Raw genomic sequence first — 23,324 nt, forward strand, 5'->3', positions numbered from 1 at the left:
TCTTCTGAAAAGTAAAACAGACCTACAGGGCCAAAAATCATTCTATAAATTACAAAAAAGAAAATACTAACACATACATGCACATTTTATGTACTTATATGACCATTTCAGACTTAATACCAATCTAAGAGAAAAATGTCCAAATAAAGAAAAAAAATTTCATTTAGAAGCTCTTAAATACTTATGCTTTTAAAATCTTTTTAATTCATAATACAGGTTTCTAGTCCAACAAAATAAACCTCATTAAAGAATGAATGAAAAATGGCTTTTGAAGACACCACTTATATAAAAGAATACTGATACTTATTTGTTGGTTTCAAAAGTTGGCTATAAAGAACTTATTTGCCTCATAACAATTCTATTAGTTTCCCAAAACATCCAAAGCAGAGCTCATTATAGTTTGTGACTGAAAATTTACATGGGAAACTATTTTGAAAACCACGACACACTCTAAATCTGAATTTTGAGTAGCCAAGAAGAGTAGTCACATACCACAAACACAAAAAAAGGAACAGCTAAAGAGAAGCACCAAGGACTATGTGCCAGGCTCAAGACATACATCCTTCACTGTCTTTGCCACAGCTGTGAAGTGGGCACCACCATCATCCCATTTACACATGGAACGGCTGGGAGCCCACGGGGACCAAGTAATTTACCAAGAGGCACATCTAGCTCAAGTCCGTATTTTCAAACACCACACTTCTGCTTCTTAAAATGGAAGTTACTTCAAGGAAATGTAATGGAATTATATTTCAATACACATCTATTTCCTACAGGAAATAAAGAAGTTTTCAAAAGAGAAGTGAAGAAATACTAGAAATACTACAGATTAATAGTAATAGGGCTTTAATTTTTAAAATAGAAAAAGTAACTAAATAATATTTAAAATACAATGTACCAATATTGCATAGAATACCCAGAACATAGTGACGTAAGTGTCTGCATTCATCTTTTAGAAACATGAACTTTTTTTCAAAATCATTACCAACCCCTTTTAGTTTATATGTGAATAAAAGCACTTTGCTTACAGAATACAAAAATACATACTAAGCAGTATTACCAAAATGTGAAGCTTTATTGCATTTGACTGTACATGTACATACCTAGGGACTGACAAGGGTATCGACAATGATTCTAAAACTAATCTTTACCGTTCGCTTGTACAGTTATTAACGTACATTTCAATCTTCATTCTCCTGTTCCTTGTAGCTGATGTTTTAATAAAGTGCCCGTGTCGTAGCCTGATCAGCCTGAAAACGTCCCAGAACTTGAGACCAGATCAAGGGCCCAGAGAGAAGATCGAAGATCACGAAAAGAGGAGACATCAGGTGAAAGTTGAGCTTTGTGAAAAGTCCACCAGGCAGCCCGAAGATCATTTTATAGGATAAAACCAGCTCTTAAAGCCAAGCAGAAGCCATTATGCTTGAGTACTATCTGTTCTTTTCCCACTGGTGTTTGTGGAATTTTCTGTACTGCTACTTTTTATGGATTCCAACAAGTTTTTAACCCGTTCATTTGCAGGCTTCTTCCTTTTCTTCTTGGCATGAGACATACTGTTCGCTACAGAAGGCAGTAGCAGGGCTGCCAGCCCCCATGGCTGATTACTTGATGGGGAAGGGTGATCTTTATCTTCCTGATGTAAAATCCAGGCACTTTCTCTGGCCAGATCTACAAATTTTTGCAGCTGGCTTTGGCTTACATTTTTGCTGATGTTGAGAGAAGTTTCAAAAGGATTCTGAATGTGCAGTGGAGAAGATTCGGGTTTGTTCTGTTCCCTTCCCTACACACATTATTACAAGGAAGAAAAAGCATATACATACATGAAAGGCTCAGAATTAAGAACATTTTGACTTAATAAAATGTCAAAAACATGTAAAATACCAGCATTAACTTTACAGAGTAAAGAATTTCTTTCCAAAAAGGACTAGGTTTATATGTGTTATGCATCTGTGTGTATATATGCACTGCTGACTTTTTTCTATCAGTTTTATGAGCATTCTTTAGAGAAAAATTAATTTGGTTTTTGAGCTATGGATGATGATGTTCAGTTGAGAGCATCTGGACTAAGTCAATCAATGAAAGTATTTTTAAAATAACCTCTTTTACCTAACAGGATAGCACTGGGAAGGGGGAAAAAAAAGAAAAAGAAAAATGGCAGAATGCAAGGTAAAGATACATTTGTTTTTCAGATTTGTTAAAGATACACCTACTACAATGAGTACAGAAGCACACACAACTAGAATCCTTAAATTAAATGTTTCCTGCGCATAAAATCAGAAAAGAAACAAAGGATTACTCATTATTCATTTTAAAACACTGAAAGTCTCCTATTTCATCATTCCTAAAGATCCAACTTAAGTAAGGCTCTGCCAGGTATGGCAGCTCACAGGGAAAACAGTAAAAAACCTGCAGCCATGACTCCATTAGTTGATATAATCTTTTCCTTTCAAAAGGACACCATTTCTTACTTAAAATTACAAAACAAATGCTCAGGATTCTCCAGTGTAAGCAAGCATATGTTTATTCCCTGACTTCTCTCATTCCACTGTTCAGCAAAGCTCTGCCTGTCCATCATCTCTGAGCCCTCAGGGGTAAGAATACAAAAAGGATAAAGAATTTCATGTGTTCAATGACCTTTTTCTAAACTGGAATCTAATTACTAATCAGACCGTATTCCAGAGCTCTGTCTCAGCCCCTCTCTTTCCCACACTTTTTTAAAAACAGAATCTCCATCAGCAGGATAAAAATTAGGAAAGAATGAAAAAAGGAGAGCTGAAGAAACAACAACAAGAAATCTGAGTATGTGCTTTAGAAAGCCAATCTTATAAGGGTTGTAACTGAATGTCCAAAACGACAAACAGGATAAACCCAATCAGAGAAGGGTCTCAAGTACCTACCCCCACTTACAAACAAATTTTGCCTAGGGGTCTGCGATTTCTTCTTCAGAAAGATGTCTATCACTCCAGCTATTCAGAAGAACCAAAATCAGAAGTTCACTTGCCTAAATTAAAACCTAAGGGCTTCAACTGAGGGACTCACTAAAATCTAGCTTTGAGATCAGATATCCAATTTGTTCTCTAGAACACAGATCCCATTGAAAAAGAACTCTTTGTAAAATTATGTTTCCCAGAAAACTTTTCAAAATATATTCCACATTTTGAAAGATACAGTATTAAATATTGAAAGAGCTGGCTTTTGCTCTTCCAAAAAAACTAGGTGACTGATCTTGGTCAACTTATGCATCTCCTTTAAGTATCAATTTCCTTATTAGTATCTATTACTGTGAAATTGAAATGTAATAACATTTTTTAGAGTGCTTTGAAAACTGGGTGGAAATGCTTGAAATTTGGCTGTTAGGGGCTGTTAAACCCTCACTGCCATTTAAGGGTTTCTCTGTGCCCTGCCTGCCCTTCGGGAGGGGGTGGATGCTGGTCGGTAACAGGAAGACGCACGCACGGCAGCAGCAGTCACACATGCCCCTGGCTCAGGTGTGAAGACACGTGTGTACACAGGGGTTTGGGAACAGGAGCTGGCTGGTCAACTGTAGCCTGTATGTTCCTGACAGGGGCATTGGGTTCTTTCCTGGGGGACAGGATGACACTAAAGCAGGTCTTTTGACATATTAAAAAAAAATTTACTGCAAAAGAATTTAGATTTTAATCACATTTGTAGGATTTGAAGACTTTGTTTTACAGAATTGCTTATTTGCTTTCATTGTCTCCTTCCCATCTATTTTTAGAGGAGAGGGGGGCAGGGCTGGGGTCAAACACTTGTAATTTTGTATCCTGGTATCTATTCTGAGTGAAATATTCCTTTGTTAAGATTCTAAAGAGTTTTTTTCTTTTATAATAAAAATAAATCCCACCTTCATTTCTTAAAATAAAAAAACTAAACATTAGTACAGTAGGCGATCAGATACCTAATCACCAAATATTAAAATATTATTTACCTGTCGAATATTTATGGAATTTTTATTGAAAGCGAAATTTCCAAAATATTCAAAAAATTCCTTCAGTAATAATTCTGCAAAAAAAAAGAGAACACAAATAATAAGGAAAAAGTCTGTTTCAATCCAAAAAAGAACAAAATAGAAAAGAAAAACACCTACCTAGTGTTTCTGTGTTTTCTGAAGGTTTAATTCTATTCAAGTCACAAATAAATGTACAGTTGTGGCCTTCTATTATACATTTATCTTCTGCATCTTACATAAACAGAAATAAAAATATTTCACATTATACTTCAAAGATATTCCCTATTCAGAAAAGAAAACTATAATTAAATAAATCAGTTATAGATTAGTATTTCCTATTACTACTCAGTGTCACATATATTTATAGTTAACAGAATTTAAAACTCCATTTAAAAGATTTAGACTAATTATACCACAGGGACATGAACATTACATTTACTTTAGCCTACTAGAACTGCCTATCAACCAACGATTCTTAATGCATCTTTTGAGGTGATCAGTTTTCTAGTTATAAATGAAAATGCAGGCAGCTCCCATCTTTCACCAACTCAAATCTTGGCACTATCTTTGATCAACAGTATTTTATTTTGATCTCCATTTCCGCTCTTATCACCTTTCTATACATTATTTTCAATAATCCACCCATGACACAAACTGAATGCTCTAAGAATTTTATAAAAAACAAATTTCTAAAATGCAGTGCTTTAAAAGACTGGAATTCAGTACAATAAACTTAACACTACACTGGATGTAAACATTCCCCTTTCCTAATAGTATTGGGTTGGCCAAAAAGTCCGTTTAGTTTTTTCCATAATATAAAAGACACACTTTTCATTTTGACCAATAACTTTATTACTTTGGTATTTTAAGTATGTTCGCTATCTCCCACATGGTATAACATTGACTGTCTTGATTTAAAGTCTCAATTTGATTGCTATCAACCTCAACTGGTCTCCCCAACTGCAGAGCATCATCCAGCAAGAACTCTCCAGCATGAAACTTCACAAACCACTTCCGACAGGTTCCATCAGTCACAGCACCTTCTCCATCCACAGCACAAATCTTTTATTTTTTTGCATTTCAGTTGTGTTTTTACCTTTCTTGAAATAATAAAGCATAATGTGCTGAAAATATTGCTTTTCTTCCACCTTCAGTATTAAAATGCCTACATAAAAATTCACTAATTTTGAGCGCGGGCTGGGAACCAAAGTGTCCCAGGTTTGATTCCCAGCTAGGGTACATTCCTGGGTTGCAGGCCATAACCCCCAGCAACTGCACATTGATGTTTCTCTCTTTCTCTCTCTCTCTCTCTCTCCCACCCCTTCCCTCCCTAAAAATAAATAAATAAAATCTTAAAAAAAAATTTACTAATTTTGTTAGGTTTTTTTAATGCAAACTGACATGACAGCTGTCACAATACAGCTGTCAAATGAAGTTAAAGACAACTAAATGCTACTAGAGCCATCTTACAGAAAAAAAAGTTTTTGACCAACCCAATATTTTTATCTACAGAGATAATCATTTCCTTAATTATTGATAAATGTACAACCACCATAAAATTCCTCATCATTCTAATCTACCTTCCACTGTACAAATATGCAGACAAACTCTCAACCTTAATCAAATCAATGGTACCTCACCTGAAAGCATTTCCTAACTCCGAAGCTGGTGACCTCCCGTTTTGTTTTTAGTGCTTATCTGACTGCATGTTGGTTGTGTGGATGCAGTCTTCTCCCCGACACCAGTCTGGGACCACTGTTCTATTCGTTACTGCCTCTCCATCCAGTCTAATCCAGAACAAGTGCCTAACATCAGCAGGCACATAACCAATAGTTTGAATGATCCCTGATGTTTGATTCTGCATGCTTATCTACAATTGTCAGAGAGAACTTAGAAAGGGACAAGGTAAATCAACAAAGTCAAGTCCTATCTGCTCCTCACACCATGCGACATGCTCCAATAACACTCAGCCTCTCAGGGAGGCAGCCTCTATATATCCTGGTTAAGAGCATAGACTAAAGATGGTTAAAGAAACACAAGCATCTATATTCACCCCTCCTAAAACTCCATAAAACCACTAAAATAAAAGTAAAATGACATAAAATTGTAAAGATCAAGAACAGAAGAGATAGGAACAATAAAAAATTTTAAACTAAAGGACAGATGGCTAAGTAGCAATGACTTAGGAGATATGAAAACACTAAACCCTAGCCAGCAGCAAAGAAGGCCAAGAAGCCAGATACCCAAGGCAGCACCCTTGCTGGCCCAGGGACTGCAGTGCCACATCTGCCTGAAGGACTGGGAACTCGAAGATTAAAGAAGTACTTAGACTCCACCCTCCCCTGCCCCCCCATCTCTTTTTCCCTAACAGAAAACTTCAGTATGCTAGTAGCCTGGTCTGTTCTTCCAGGAAAAAAAAGAAAAAAGAACTAAATTAAAATTCTTTAAAAAGAATTAAAAGAGCCATTTCTGGGGACTATGAATAGCCCAAAAGGAACGGCCCAGAGATTCTGACATCTAAAGTTCCTCCAAACAAAACAGTTCAGCCCTATTACCCTACAACAAACGTTCATCAGACAACAAACCCCACCTAAGCTCAGAGATTCAAACTAACTTTCTGGTTTCTAACTCAAACAGAAATAGAAATTTGAAGCTCATCAGGCATCTGAGGAAAGTCTCTAATATAAGACTAAACAAAACAAAATAAAGGCTGTTTAGAAAAAACAGAGGCTAGGCAAGGAAGAATTAATTAATAGAATATTACCTGCTTCTGACTCTTTCAAGGAAAGATATAAACAATGGTAGCAAGTTTGAGATTTAATTAATGTTAAGTACATAAGAACTAAGCAAACAAACAAACAAAACAGAAAATAAGTAGTACTAAAAACTATACTAACCCCCCAAAGATAAAAAGTTAGGTAGAAAAGGAAATCAGTCTTAGTGTCCATGGGTCAGATATGAATGTTGACAAAGCCATAATCATGTAAAGAGGGCACACCACAATGCTGCTATAGCTACTTTCAAAATATAGCGGGTGTGTGATGGGGGTACAGGAGAAAGAGAGTTAATTCCTCCTTTGGTGCCTAAACCTAGAAGTCAAGAAACCACAATTCAAGCATTTTATTTTAGAAATACGGATGGTTTAAAATATCAAACAGATCAGCTGTTTGAGTTAAAGTGGTTGCCTGCCTAGACGTAACAGGCTCAGAGGGCTCAGAGGGCAAGTTATTGTTACAAAGTTTGTAGAAAATTTTTACTCTTCATCTATGTACATGTATAACTTTGATAGAACTGAACTTGAAAAAACCAGTTTTTTTTTCCATCAGACAACATTAAGAGAAGGAAAAGGGAAGCAGTGTACATATATCTGAGATATACAGATATATACATACAACATATGTGACAAAGGACTCATGCAAAGCATACAAAAATTCCTACAAATAAAAAATAACAGATAATCCAATAAAAAAAGCAATGACTTAGAGAAACCTCACAAGAGACACTCGAGCTGACATATAAAGAGATGCTCAATTTCATTAGTTATTGGGGAAAAGAAACTCAAACCACACCATAAAGCCACCACACATGCATTAAGAAGAGCTACATAAGAAAAAGGCAACACCAGGTATGCAAAGACATGCAGTAATTAGAACTCGTATATGATGCCTGTGGGAGTTAACACCTCGGAAAACTGGCAATGTCTCTAAAGCTGAATAGACCCAAATTCTAAGATTCAGAAATTCCACACCTGTATCAGGGGGAAACACTTTGTAAAGTATACGATTACCTAACCACTATGCAGTACACCTGAAACTAGTACAAAATAAAACTGAATGTAAACTGTAATTGAAAATAAAATCAGCCCTGGCTTGGCGTAGCTCAGTGGATTGAGCGCAGGCTGCGAACCAAAGTGTCGCAGGTTCAATTCCCAGCCAGGGTACATTCCTGGGTTGCAGGCCATAACCCCCAGCAACCACACACTGATGTTTCTTTCCCTCTCCCTCTCCCTCTCCCTCTCCCTCTCCCTCTCTCTCTCTCTCTCCCTCCCTCTCTCCCTTCTCTCTCTAAAAATAAATAAAAGCTTTTAAAAATAGTTTAAAAAAAAGAAAATCAATAAATAAAAATTTTTCATTTAAAATGAAAAAAAAAAATTCCACTGCTAGTACACACCTGCACTCACCAAAAGAAATGTGCCACAACTGTCCCACTAGTACCACCTGTGTAGTCCCTAACTTCAAATTACTTAAATGCACATCAAAAATAGAATTTAATTTTTTTGGTATATTCACCTAATGGAATACTACATAGCAATGGAAATAAATGGTCCACAAATACACTAACAATATGAATGACTCTCCTAAAAATAATGGTGAGAGGGAAAACAGCACACACAAAATAACATACTCCATGATGCCTTTTACACAAGCTGTAACAGGTAAAATTAATCCACGCTGTAAAATCCGAGCTGGGGTGGGAGAGGGGTACAGTGACTAGAAGGGAGCCCGGCTGCTGTTTCTGGGGTGCTTCATTCAATTTGGTAGAGGTTACGTGGATGTGTTCAGTTTATGAATGTTGATAACATACATGTACTTCTATGTGTGTTCTATCTACACTCTGAAAAGTGCTTGGGTTTGAATTCTGGGTCTAGAATGCTCTAACTATGTGACCTTAGATACTCTCTCAAAGAAATTTAGATACTCTCTCAAAGCCTTCATTTCTTCACCTGTAAAATGAAAATAGTAACTCTGCCCTAGTAAGGTTTGCTGAAGGATTGAATGTGATGATGCATAAAATTTTTTAGCAAAGTGCCTGGCACAGAGTTAGCATTCAGTAAGTTGTTACTAGATCACACAGAGCTACCAATCAGAGCACTCCTCTACACTGGGGTCTCTGCATCAAATTTGTTAAAGGTGCTACTCAGTCATTTCTTCCTCAAGCCTTAAATTCCTCACAGAAAAAACGAACAAGGATCCTAAACAAACAAACAAACAAACAAAAAAACCCTCTAATCAAACAACTGTTTATAAGCAGAGAGGTACTAAGTACAGAAAAGCCTTAAGTACAGAAGTAAATATAACAAAGGTAGCAAAGCCAAAAAAAAAAAAGAATAAAACACACCAGAAAATAAGAGACATGGGGGAAAGTAGTAGAAATTTAATAGTAAAAAATTTAAAGTTGAAACAGCCTTCAACTTTAAAATGTTCACCGACCCATGTGAAATCTATTTACTGAACTTCTACTACAGACCCAACACCATGCCAAGAACGAAGATCTGAAAGGAGCCAAAGACAGCCTGCCCTAGAAAAGCTTGGCAAAGGCCTGCAGATTAAAGAACTATAACAATCTAAAAGTTGTTACGATACAGGTGTGCCCAGGGTGTTTGGATGCCAACGGAGCACTACCTCCTGGCAAGAAGGCAAGAAAGACCTAACAAAATGATACCTTTGAATGGGTTTCTCTCTCTCTTTCCTGGCTGAATCTTGAAGAGGTTCTCCATGTAAAAAGAGGCAGGGACAGAGAGGGGAAAATGGAAAAACATCTGAGGATCCACAAGGAGTTTAAAGTGCTGAAGCTCCTGATTTGCACACAGGAATGAATGCAGAAGAGGAGAAAAAGGAAGCTCACAAAGGGCCCTAAATACAAGACTATGAAGTTTGGACTGTAACTTATTTTAGGTTCCAAACACTGGTTAACAAAATTCTAGAAAGGTATTACAGAAATTCATGCTGTTTTCCAATAAAAAGCAAGAAGCAAGCAAAATGCATTTCTTCTTTTATAAAAATATACAAATTGATAGCTTTTATTTGAATATCAAATGTGAAAAATTCTTTTATGGCAAACTCAAGACACTGCTAGAACTTCAAAGACCAAAGCAATAATTATATCAAATTATCTTGCATTTATTGGCAATTCACACCTAAAATGTCTGCAAAAAACAGCCTGAAAATACCTCGTACCATGTTTTAAAAGGTGAAAACCTTTCAACAACTATTTGGTATTTTGAAATAGAAAACTGAAGAATTCCAAAGCTAGTTTTCACCTGTTTTGATACCATAGATGTGAATAAATTTCAATTTATTTTAAAATAAATTTAAAATAAAAACTCAGCAAGTCAATTTCAACTTGCCCACAAAGAATTCTTTTTCCAAAATAACTAGCAGAATTTTAAACCTCCGTACTAGACTGAGTTCCTGAGAATATCGTCCATATCCCCACTGCACCAAAAATAACACCAAACACATAGTAAGTAACCAATAAATACTCAGTGAATGAGTAACACCAAACAATGAGACAAGGACAAGCATGGGTGTTGCCCTCTATTTCAATCTCAAAAGTGAGAAACATGGCCACCACTCTGCCTGCAAACTTCCTACTTTCCATTAACCTGTCACGCTGAGCTGTTTTAGAGCTCAATTTCAGTCTGTACTTAAAGTGTTCACAGGAAAGAAAAGATTATTTATAATTGGAATAAGGGAAAGTGGCATAGAAGAGAGAATCAACAGAACAAGGTAGAAAAACAGTGTGAACAAGAGCTAAGACAAAACCTCATGAGGCTACTCACAGCACTGGCAGGAATATGGAATGCTCGAAGAGGAACGGTGGGAAGGAGGCTGGAAAACTGTGTTGGGGCTAGACAGAGGAAAGTCTTAACATACTAAGGACACTGTCTGAGGTTTACTCTGTAGGGAATAAAACCCCTTTAAAAGTCACTTTAAACAGGGAAGTTTTAGACACGTCCTTTAAAATAATTATCTGGCAGCAATATACAGAATAGGCAGACTACAGGGTGTAATACATTTTAAGTGTATCCCTAAATTATCTTCCTTTTAGAATTTAGGATTTTAATACTTTGATATCTCAAGCTTTAAGTGTATCAAAATTTCAATTTTTTAATAATGTAAGTTAAGTAGCATACTGATTTTAAACCTTAAGATTGATTATAATTTTTTTTAAAATTTAGGATCTTTAAACATCATGAAACAATTTTTAGCAACTGACAGAAATCTGGAAATAGGTTCAAATTTACATAGCCATCTATGAATCTGTGACCCACTCAAAAGCTGTATCTGGGATATGTTGATGTCTCCCACCCCCACCCCCAGGCTTGGTCAAACTGCCCCAAACTGGGACAGTTGGAGAGGCTCCAACTGTCTCATGATAGTTGTAAACAACCTTGTCAATTGATACAAAAAAAGTAAACAAAACAGATTTCTCAAAAAAGTCTATGGGCTTCAGCTTCACAAATCATCTGCTCTTATGACCCCTAGTGGGCACTAAAAAATAAAAAGCACTTAAATTTAAGATCCATAAGGCTTTAAAAATACACACAACAAATTACAGGATGAATAAAAACAAACACACACAACTTTGATAACACATGGGAATTATATTCATTCAAAATGCCAAGAAGAAAACAGACACTGCTTCTAGTCTTACCTGCTAGGGTTCTTAAGTAGTCCAGTGTTGGAAGAACAGGAGGTGATCTCCTCTGCAGGAAGAAGATGACCATCATTGTAAGGGAGAAATTTGTGATCCAAGCACCAGGAATACTACTCGTTAATGAATGTGCTCGAGCCCAACACCGGATACTGAACACCAAGGCTCTCACTCGCGAGTCCAGGGCACTGTATATATAAAGGAGTTCAGAACTTTTCAAGGCAATCCTTCAAAAGAGAAAAATAAAAAGAATTTTCAACCCACCAAATTATGATTCCAAAGTAGAATAAAACACACAACTAGAAACACCTAAATATCTTCCAATATCTGAATGTCTTCAGAACACCATGACCAGGAAACCAAAAGTGTAACATATTTGCAATATAAAATATGCAGTTCCTACAAATATCAGCTGGAATCAAGTATTTTTCTATCAAAAATCATTTTTGTAAAAGCTATCTCTTTTTATGCAACTTGTGATGTTATCGTTGTTTTAGAATAAAAATATTTTATCTATATAATTGAAGCTAACTTAAGCTGAAAAATAAATATCAAATAGTGTGAAGTATCCAATATAAAGAAATGATGCAAGGATTAAAAACCTGAAGCCTCTTAAAACAAATGTTTAAAAACCTGTCCCAACAAGACAATGATAATTAAAGATAAATGTCATTTTGTTCTAATTTACATACCAGAAATAAACTGATGTTAGAAAGTGCAGTGTATATTTTTACTTACTTTTTCTCCATCAGCCACTTAAGAGAAATTCAGAAGTACTCAGCATTATCTTGTTAGTGAACCCTTAAGTTTAATTAAAACTACTCTAGATAGGATTTTCTGAATATTTTTAGTAATGATTACTTATCCAACAGATATTATAGTGACATGAAATGCATGCAATGAGGATACCAGAATTAAAAAATAAACTTCTTCCCCTGGACAGCATGGTTCAGTTGGTTGGGTGTTGCCCCATGAACCAAAAGGTCGCAGGTTCGATTCCCAGTCAAGGCACATGCCTGAGCTGCAGGTTCAGTCCCCTATTGGGGCATGTGCAAGAGGCAACCAATGGATGTTTTTCTCTCACATCACTATTTCCCTCCCTCTCTTCCTCTCTTACCCTCCCTGTGAAAAGGAAATAAATATTATTTTAAAAATAAAAAACTCAATGTTTTCCTTATTGAGAACAAAAAAAAAAAAAGAAAAATAGAGTATAAAGGAACTTGTTATTCTCATCCTCTTTTTTTTTTAAGCAAACAGGTTGCTAGGATAATAAAATGAAAATATGCTAAAGAAAAACCTACACATTCTAAAGCCACTCAGACTACATTCTAACTTAAGCAAATACCATATTTGTTTAAAACACAGAGTTGACTGTGTCTGGAGATAATTCAGAAGTCAAACTCAAGTTGCTACTTTATTTTCTAAGCATATTTAGAAGCCTACATAGAGAAGACTATATACTACTATATACTACAGGTAGTTTATGTTGTTATCAGGCTGCATAAACAATAACAATGCAATACAATTCTTCCGGAAAGTGATGTTAGTTAGGTATGTAACATTTTAACACAATATCCTAACATTTTAGTTATGAATACCAAAAAAACTAATGCATCTAACAGAAAGTATTTCCTGCTTTTTGAACCCCATGTTCAAATCTTTAAAGCACATCTATGGCTCCAAAGCCACTAGACAGTTCATTACAAGAAAAACTATGCCAACACCTTATAATATTCCCATTTAAGATGATAAACTTAAGCAATCATACCTATTGTTGGCAGTCAAATCACACTGAAATCCAGAGGCCTGGTGTGAGAACCTCACTAGTGGACACCGAGCATTCAATATTTTTTGTACACCCACACAACCAGGGCCAAAGTGGTCAAGGCATTCTCCTATCACAGACAGGATCTTCTGAGTTGCAATTCTTTCTGAAGCAACATTTTTCACTTGAAATTCCATCAGAAAGTTTCCTGAGGTCTGAATAATGAAAACATTTGTAAATAGAAGCATTTTATTAAAAGGAATTTCTTACATAATCTTTTCTAAAAGGATGTTCTAAGTCATTTCTAGCAAAAACAAATCAAAACAAAAACAAAAAACAAAACAGGCAAAAGCAGACAACAGTACACACACAAGATCAGAAGATCAACAGAAGACAGCATCGACAGACTTAACTATATAGAGAGCAATTTAATATTTAATAAAATGAGCTCTGCAAATTACTGGGGGAAAATTACTATTCAACAAATGAGTCATGGGGCCACAAAAAAACTAACAAGAAACAAATAAAACAACCCACATCCCTACTTTGGTCCAAAAACCAAAATATCAACATATATCAAAGACATCATAAAACGTTTTATCAGTAAAGAGCTAGAAGACAACGGTTGAAGTTTTAAAATCTCAAAGAAGTGAAGGATTCACTAAGTATTACACAAAATTCTAGAACACGCAAAAGAATATAATTATATAAAAATTAAAACCATCTTAAGGCAAGGCATATATCCAGTACTAGATAAAAGACAAAGTAAGACAAATGTCACATAAGGAATACTTTCCCTAATTTATGAAGGGTTTGTACGAAAGGGAGGAAAACCCACCCAATTCTAAAAATGGGCAACAAAGACTTGAACAAAAATTTAACAGAATAAAAATGGCTAAGAAACATAGTAAAACATGTTCTTGTTTTCTAGAAACTAAAGAAATTAGAACCAAGTTAAGACCCTGAATAGCCTCTTCTTGAGAAAAGGACAAAGTAGGAGGGATCACAATGCCTAATATCAAACTATACTACAAGGACACTGGAATCAGTCAGTCTGGGCTGGCATAAGAACAGACACATAGATCAATGGAACAGAGCAGAAAGCCCAGAAATAAACTCATGTCTCTATGGTCAGTTAATATTTGACAAAGGGGGCAGGAGCACACAATGGAGTAAAAATAGCTTCTTCAATAAATGGTGTTGGGAAAACTGCACTGGTACATGCAAAAGACTGAAACTAGACCAGCAACTGACACCAAAGTAAACTCAAAATGAATAAAAGACTTAAGCAGAAGTCATGAAACCATAAGTCCTAGAGGAAAACATAGGCAGTAAAATTTCTGATATCCCATGCAGCAATATTTTTAACAATGCATTCCCTAGGGCAAGGGAAATAAAGGAAAAAATAAACAAATAAACTACATCAAATTAAAAGCTTCTGCATGGCTAACTAAAAAAAAAAAAATCATCAAAACAAAAAGGGAACCGACCAAATATGAGAACATATTTGCCACTGATACCTCAGACAAGGTTTGATCTACAAGATATGTAAAGAACTATTCGACTCAACACCAGGAAGACAAACAGTACAATTAAAAAATGGACAAGGACCTGAACAGACACCCCCTCCAAGGAGGACATACAGAGGACCCAGAGACATATGAAAGGATGCTCAGCATCACTAGCCATCAGAGATATGCAAATTAAAACCACAATGAGGTATTACCCCACACTGGTCAGAATGGCCATCATAAACAAATCAACAAACAAGTGCTGACAAGGTTGTGGAGAAAAGTGAACCCTAGTACACTGTTGGTGAGAATGCAGACTGGTGCAGACACTGTGGAAAACAGTACAGAAATTTCCTCAAAAAAGTAAAAATGTAACTGACTTCTGACTCAGCAATTCCACTGCTAGAATTATACCCTAAGATCTCTGATACTGCTGGGAATATATGCTAAGAATCCCAAGTCACCAAATTCACCAAATCAAAAGAACTTATACACCCCTATGTTCGCAGTAGTGTTATTTATAATGGCCAAGTGCTGGAAACAGCCTAAGTGTCCACCAGTAAATGAGTAGATCAAAAAACTGTGGCACATTTACAAAATGAAATACTATGCAGCAGAAAGAAAGAAGGAACTCCTACCTTTCACGAAAGCATGGATAGAACTGAAGAATATTATACTAAGTGAAATAAGCCAGTTGGTGAAAGATACCATATGATCTTACCTATAAGAGGAACCTAATGAACAAAATAAACTAATGAGAAAAATAGAACCAGAGTATGGAAATGAGGAACAACTGACTGTGACCAGAAGAGAAGGGGGAGAGGGATAACGGTGGAAAGAAGGGGAAGGGACTAGTCAAGGAACATGTAGACATGGACAACAGGGTGGGGAATGACTGTCGGAGAAGGGGGTGGGCTGGACAGAGAACAGCAAAGGGGGAAAAACTGGGACAACTGTAATACAACAATAAAATATTTAATAAAAAAAAAGAAAAAGAAAGAAAACAGCCCTGGCTGGTGTAGCTCAGTGGATTGAGTGCAGGCCTGTAAACCAAAGGGTTGCCGGTTCCATTCCCAGTCAGGGCACATGCCTAGGTTGTGGGCCAAGTCCCCAATAGGAGGTGCTCAAGAGGCAACGACACACTGATGTTTCTCTCCTTTTCTCCTCCCCTTCCCCCTTCTAAAAAGTAAATAAAATCTATAAAACAAACAAACAGAAAACAAATAAACCTAACTATATCTTAAATTAATACCATAATTAGACTAAAGGGGAATATAAAATAAGTGCCCTAATGATTCTTAAACCCAGAATTTTATCTACATACTCTCACAATTTAAAAAATACTGGAAACAGCCCTGGCTGGTGTAGCTCAGTGGATTGAGCGCGGGCTGTGAACCAAAGCATCGCAGGTTCAATTCCCAGTCAGGGCACATGCCTGGGTTTCAGGCCACGGCCCCCACCAACCCGCACACTGATGTTTCTCTCTCTCTTTTTCTCCCTCCCTTCCCTCTCTAAAAATAAATAAATAAAATCTTTTTAAAAAATCTTAAAAAAAAAAGAAAAAGGAGAAATTGTCAATCTTTAAAAATAAAAAAATACTGGAAACAAACAAAAGAAATTAAAACACCAATGAGACTTTATCTATCAGTCTGGCAAAGGCAAAAAGGCTGACAGAACCAGCACTAATGCGGGTAGGGAAACATGTACATGCTATCGGGGAGATGTAAACTAGGATATAATTTTTGGATGACTTCAGTATCTATTGAAATTTTAGGTGTACACTTTGACTAGCTGTTACAATACTAGGACATTATCCCAAAGGAATACTTGCATAAATGAGTCAATTTACCAAGCTGTTCACTCACTGCAGCATTACCTGTGAGGCTCCCTACACTCAACCACTCTTCCTTCCAGAAATTCCTACAAAAAGGATTCAGGCCCCAACAATGTTTATGATGGAAATCTACCCACCCACTCACCCCCTACTTTCAGCCCAGAGGCCCAGGCCCAGGCAACTGATCTAAGCACTATAGGAACGTATCTTTCATACAGAGATCTCTACTAGGAACTGGAACTGAGGTTCAGAGGCAACCACATTGCTGAAATATGTAACTCAGAAGTTCTGGGGCAGGTGCATTGTATAACACAAAGAAGAAAATGTAAGGAAAATCAATGGTGGTAGAGGGTAGTGAAGGGGAGAAAGAAAGATAAAACAAATCTGTAGAAAGAAAGAACACTTCATGAATTCTTGATAGTTTACACTTCCTAGTGCTAGTCCTTTCCGAAGACTCATCCACATTTCTGACCATGGGTTCTATGATGCCTCTTCTACTGCCAATTTCCTTTCTTTAAGCTAGTGTGGATTGGGTATTATGACTCAGATGCAAAGGAGGGGTTAGAAACAGAAGAGATAATGTAATTTTTTAAAAATTAAATAATATAAATGAGAGAAGAATAAAATCACTGAGGTGAGAGAAGTGAAAACAACACCATAAAATAGGCCTAAGTAATGGAATTAGAGCCAGGAAATTGGGGAAACTGTGAACTATGGGCAGGAATGTGAGTGTTACTAAAGCTACTCACCAAAATTTCTTGTTAAAGACAAAGATCATGAGATTTAAAAATATTTCAGTAACTAGATAACACAGATAAAAAATTAGTTAAGATACAGATATTTTGAATAACACAGTAAATAATGTTGGCCTAACCTGAAAACTTCTGAACTCTTGAAAATTACCATTTTGTTATGTATAAAAAGAATGGTACTAAAAAACGGCCACATATTAGACAAATAAAAAGACTTTACAATTTCAAAGATTCGATATCAAACAGACCATATTCTTTAACCACAATGTTTACTAAGTTTAGAAACCAACAGTTATAACTTTATTCAAAGATTTTCTTACTTTTCTAATACCTTAATTTTAGTGATCTAAAGAAATATACCTTGTGAGCACTGGATTTTCCAATTTCATCTAGATCCAAAAGCATGTCCAAATCACATCCTAATTTCCCAAAACCATTCACGGAAGAGCCAAAGGGTCTGACTTCACAGTATGGAAAATAGGCAGCAGCTATGTCTTCGATGAGCGAACAGGTGAGATAGCGCAGCTTCGTGTTCTCCTCCGTCAGCTGGAACTCCTTCAACAGAGTGTTCAGCTGGTCATCTACCTAGCTGGCCAAAAACAAAACCAACAGAGTACAAAAATGCACAAGTCATATAAAATAATTGTCATTTCACTTCTACAGACTTAATGGCTTTGGAGACCTACTTTAAAATACGCAATCTTTTTTTCCTTCAGCCTTAAAAGGAGATTTGAAGCCCCAAGATCTATGCTCTTTACAATAATAATCCTATATTTTGTGTGTATTTATGTGTCTGTGTGTATATATGTGACTAATGCTGAAATGATTACATTTTCAAGGTATAAACTGGAATTAAATATTTAAAATACAAATCATAGCATGAATGCTCATATTTGAAAATAATATTAATAACAAAACACTCAAGAAAAATAAAAAAAGTCAAAGAAATATAAAAGAAGTACAATTTTAAAAATCAGAAAATTGCCCTGGCTGGTGTGGCTCAGTGGATTGAGCAGTGGCCTACAAACAGAAGGGTCGCCGGTTCAATTCCCAGTCAGGGCACATGCCTGGGTGGCAGGCCAGGTCTGCAGTGGGGGGATGTGTGAGAGGCAGCCAAACGGTGTTTCTCTCCCTCTCTTTCTGTCTTCCTTCCCCTCCCTCTAAAAATAAAACCTTTTTTAAAGAAATTAGAAAATCAAACCAAAAAATAGTATTTTGATAAATAAAACCGTGGACTGATTCTTTGAAAGGACTACTAAACTAGCTAAACCTTTAAAAAATTTAAGAAAAACAAAAAATAATATATACATTATTAGAGCAGAAAAAAATAAAACCAGAAATAAGACATTTTAAAATTTGGAGAACATCATCATGTACAAATTATGTCACTATAATGACAAGAGAAAGCAAGCCTCAGTAGCCTAAAAGCCCAAAACTTGGGACAAATGTGGTCACTTCTGAGGAGTACAAATGGGGCATAGGGGTAGGAAGTGGGGATGGATTACATTCACTTCTCACTCAACATATTCTGTAGTCTAAATACTGAATAATAAGAACTTATACAAAACAATGCAACACACACTTTTAAAGTCAAGGAAGTATTCCTATAAACTTACACTCTCAGCATTACAAAGTAATTCAAAAAGCTTCTTGCTTGAAGGAGGCGACTGGTTACTGCATGGTATACATGACTGCTCGGAAGTCTGGCTCGGTGGATTCTTCAACTTTAAATTGAAGAAACGTGACCTGAATGGAATCACAGCCTCTGTGCCCACACTCAGAGTACGAGTCACACTCTGCAGTGAAGCTACACTTTCCTTTTGACAAAATTCTACAACAGCATAAAGACCCTATAACAGAAACATAAAAACAGAACACATTTCAAAATGATGTAGTTGCCACAATAATATTTAGTTCATATCTCAAAGCAATTATCATGAGCAGATATTAATATTTAAAATTTACAAATGATATGCTTCCACCAAAAACATTGGTTTTAACAGTTATAAACATATTAAAAAAAGGAACACTATAAACTGAGACTAGTCAAGAGAAGTTGAAAAGAATGCTGAAATAGAAATTTAATGGCAAAACAAAGATCCCTCCCACTGGCCTTTATCCCTAAGATAATGGAACTATTCAAAGTATTCAAGTAATAAAATCCATCAGTTATAAATAGCTTATAAATCTGCAATCCTCCTGTATTTCTATTTTCATATAAAAAAAAACCTCACTAAAGAAATTTAGATAAGGAAAAATGTAGGATAACAAAAAAGAATCTAACTTTACCATATTGCAAAGAGGCAAGAAATTTTAAAAAATAAGTTACATTGTTTTTCAAATACTTACAAAACTTTCAAAGAAGAAATGATTATTAATAGGTCCATGTTGGGATAAATATTTGAGAAACTTTTTTTCACTGATTTTATTTGGACAAAGTATTAGAACAGTCCGCTGTGCCTGTTCACGTCTTTCTTTTTGCACCTCAGAGAATCTCTTTTTGGGAGTCCTGTCTTCAGAGCCTATGAATGAGACAAAAATCATTTCCAACACACATACATGTGTAAAACTTAAAGCATATTTTGTAAGGTATATAAAATTTTACATCTAACTAAAACAACTTTACCCAATTGTCATCATCTTCTCTTCTAAGAGCAAAGCTACTATACTACTTCAATTTTCATGTTATCTTTCTCTTGTGACTGCCATTAAAACTGCCCACTTTCTCTGTTTTGATTTACTATATTCAATGCATAGTGGTAAAGAGCGTTCCATAAAATTTTAAAAGCAAAACCAGTAAAGTAAAATCACTTATTTAACATTTCCACAAATACACATACAAAACCTGTGTGAGTGTAACATTCCATAGCCTGAAATTGTCACAAGCTTGAGTGTAATGAGACAATGAAGTTAGAAGTTTAATGCAGTGAAGTTATTCTTCTTTGTCAAGGGTCTTGATTGGGCCCAAGGCATCAACTACCAACGTGCTCAGGGAAATCAAAGAATTTAAAACCTAGTTGTTGCTCATACAGAGCACATGATAATTTTACTAAAGAAACACAGGGTAATTTTTTTTTTCCACTAAAAATCACTCCAGGGGTTAGGAAATGAAGACAACAAGAGCTGTGATAGTTGAGAATTTACTACTAACCCACTGACCACAAAGGAATGATCAACAAGTGAACCAAATATAAGGAGAAAGAAAAATCATTCAAGTTAAAGCCAAACACTGAACCTTAGGAACTTATTTTTCTATCCAACATATTTGACTTACAGTTGGGTGGCTTAACAGTGCTTCTTCTAAAACTCTGGAATGGTACATTCTAGGGATCATAAACCACCGTGTCTAGTACCAATACCCTCAACAAAATTCCAAAGAGATTAAACAGAAAATCTAACTGATGCATGCAAATCAACTGAAGCTTTTAGCTTCATTTTCTTTCAAAAAGTTGTTATAAAATTGGTAAATAAAGGAAATACTGCAAACACACTGTACCTTAATTTCACCAAACTCCAAAATATCTTCATAAAGCTCTTTCATAGAATTTTTCAAATTCAGGTAAAAGATTATTTTGTTTTTTTCCCTTTGAAGAAAGCTATGAGCACATGAACATGGAGTTTCTGGTGGCCATGCTTCCCCCATCAACATCCCCAAACAGAAGAATCTGAGACAATGAAGCCACCAAACAACAGCTGAGGAAAAGAGTAATACTTCCCACTGACCACACAATCCTAAAGCAGCTATGTGTCTTTCTGGAGTTTGGTTTCCTGGGTTGGTATTCTTCCCTTATCTCCTGAAGCTAATTTGAGTTAGTTTCTGTCACCTGCACCCAAGAGTCCTGAATAATACACTACATAATTCTTATTCTTAAATCAGGGTTCTTCCCACTACTCACATGAAAGCTGTGCCAAAACTAAGATTAACATGGAAATGGGAAATTAGGAGATTTTAGTTCATTATAAACATTTTCAACTATTAATGCTCACCAAAAATGAATTGCCTGGTTTATGAAATGGTAACCTCCTCGTTACTAGGGATGTTTTGGCAATGAGTTCTCGCAGAGTGAAAAACTGAATTGGGTATTTCCCAAATTCCTTTCTATCATAAAATTACATGCTTCTAAGTGAGTATAAAGTGCAGTTACCTTTTCTTTTTTAAACTGAAGAAATTCAAATGAGAATTTTATTACTTGTTATGCCCCACAAGAGTCCCTGAATAGTCAGTTTATTATCCTAATGATACGAAATATGACACATTTCCTAAGAAAAACAACAAAGCTGTAATAAGTGAGTACAGACTTGGAATCAGGTTTTACCCTTATCTTGCCTACTTAACAGCTGGATAAGTCTGATTTAGCCACACAGTCTAGCCTTTTCCTCATCTATCAAAAGGAGCAATAATAATTCCCTCTATACCTACTTTACAGAGTTCTATTCTTAAAAAAGCATATGAAAATATTCTGAAATATAAACCACCATACCATACATATGCTAAATCATAATAGTTTCTTTGTTAAAGCCTAATTGTTTAAACAAAAAAAAATAGTTTCTTTGGCAGAATCCTTAGTCTAATTTTCAGAGTTTCATAAGAATTTTTAACAGAAGCAGCTTAGAACTAAATACAACCCAATCAGTATTCCACTGAAATGTCGTATTAAGTGACTTTCCGACTGTCAATGAGTCTTTCCCTGAAGTGTGATGACAAGAGCAAGCCTATCATTTATTTCATCACAAAATGTTTTGCTTGTTTAGCCTACTTTAGAACTGTTCCCAGATATAATTTCATATCTAAAAACTACAGCTCCAAGCAATAGTAGAAATTAACACACATTTTGTTTAACAGCTCCACTTGAGGTCTAAATTAACTCAGCTATGTGACCACGGCGCACAAGTCACTCAGTTCTTTGAACCTCTTTCTACACCTACAAAATGGAGACAATGACACATTTCTTGCTAGATTGTTTTAATAACATACACAGCTCTTGGATCACAAGAGGTGTTCGATAATAGGGGGCTTCTCAATACACAAGCATACAAATTGAGAATGCCTGAGGGTTAATAGCCTGTTCCAGTGAACGCCTGTTACCAGGGGTTTATTTTGCTCAAAACGGATAAAAGGATAAACTCAACGACAGCAAATTTCATAGGCAGAGACCTACATTTGTGAGCCAAGAATACCGGTTATTCATCAAAATTTCACTTGGTGAAATCAGCAACTTGTATCAAAATCAGGCACATTTGTGAATGATGAGGTAACTGATTTGGTATGTGGCATCCACGTTATCATTGGGAGCATTATTTCACCTGAGTGTAAGACGCTAGCAAATTGTGTTCTTGACCTGAACGTCAGAAATTTAAACAACTTCATTACGGAACACAGGAGCGGCCCTAGATTCCCGTAGTGACTTCAGAGGAGCACGAGACATAGCCTCACCCTATTGCCAAAGGTTCCACGGCCGTTGCCACGGGCCACGCGTTCGCCCGCGATCCCCAGTCTCTTTCCCCTTCCCTCGCCCACTGTCGGTCCGGGCTTTAGAGCAAACCGAAGACACGACGCCATCACCTGTCTCCGCGATCCCCAAAGACTGCTCTTCTCTCCTGGTGTCTGCGGCCACAGTTCCTGGGCTACTGAGAAGCCTGTGGATTGGACGCAGTATTTGGCTTCGCTGAGCACAAATGGGTAAACGGGTCCACAGACTCACACAGCGAGCCGCCATTGTCAAAGTAATTGGAGCGCTAGGACGCAAGGGCACGCGGCTGTTGCGCATGCGCGCTGAAAAGATAAGAATGGAAAGCCTAGAGGGTCAAACTGAGCGAAAGACGTTCGCTTATAAAAGGCATTAAGTCCAAAATGAAGGCACTTGAGTTTTCGGACTTAAATTTACACTCTCCAGCCGTTCTGTAAAATAATAGAAAAAAAAAAGAAGAACCCAATAAACTGACCGTACCTCCTTCTCTTTCAAATTAAGTCGTGAAAAGAAACAGAGCAAGGTCATGAGGAAAAACTACTGACTTTGAAATTTACACTTTGAGTATAAGTGACAGCAGTTTTTCT

General features: G+C 36.2%; 1 protein-coding gene across 1 annotated transcript; it reads right to left on the reverse strand.

Annotated features, from left to right (window-relative positions):
* Positions 1-1,052: 1,052 nt before the first annotated feature.
* On the reverse strand, positions 1,053-23,007 carry LOC123831165 (mitochondrial poly(A) polymerase). Its single transcript, XM_045857903.1, has 9 exons — positions 22,833-23,007; positions 19,619-19,791; positions 18,886-19,119; positions 17,630-17,854; positions 13,176-13,387; positions 11,408-11,634; positions 4,109-4,201; positions 3,950-4,023; positions 1,053-1,780 (listed from the first exon to the last, which is right to left on the reverse strand). The coding sequence occupies exons 1-9, from the start codon at positions 22,984-22,986 to the stop codon at positions 1,418-1,420; spliced, it is 1,755 nt and encodes a 584-aa protein (XP_045713859.1). The 5' UTR covers positions 22,987-23,007; the 3' UTR covers positions 1,053-1,417.
* Positions 23,008-23,324: the final 317 nt, after the last annotated feature.

This window comes from Phyllostomus hastatus, unplaced genomic scaffold, assembly GCF_019186645.2.
Source record: "Phyllostomus hastatus isolate PE091 unplaced genomic scaffold, TTU_PhHast_1.1 phas_scaffold_1674, whole genome shotgun sequence".
Lineage (NCBI taxonomy): Eukaryota > Metazoa > Chordata > Mammalia > Chiroptera > Phyllostomidae > Phyllostomus > Phyllostomus hastatus.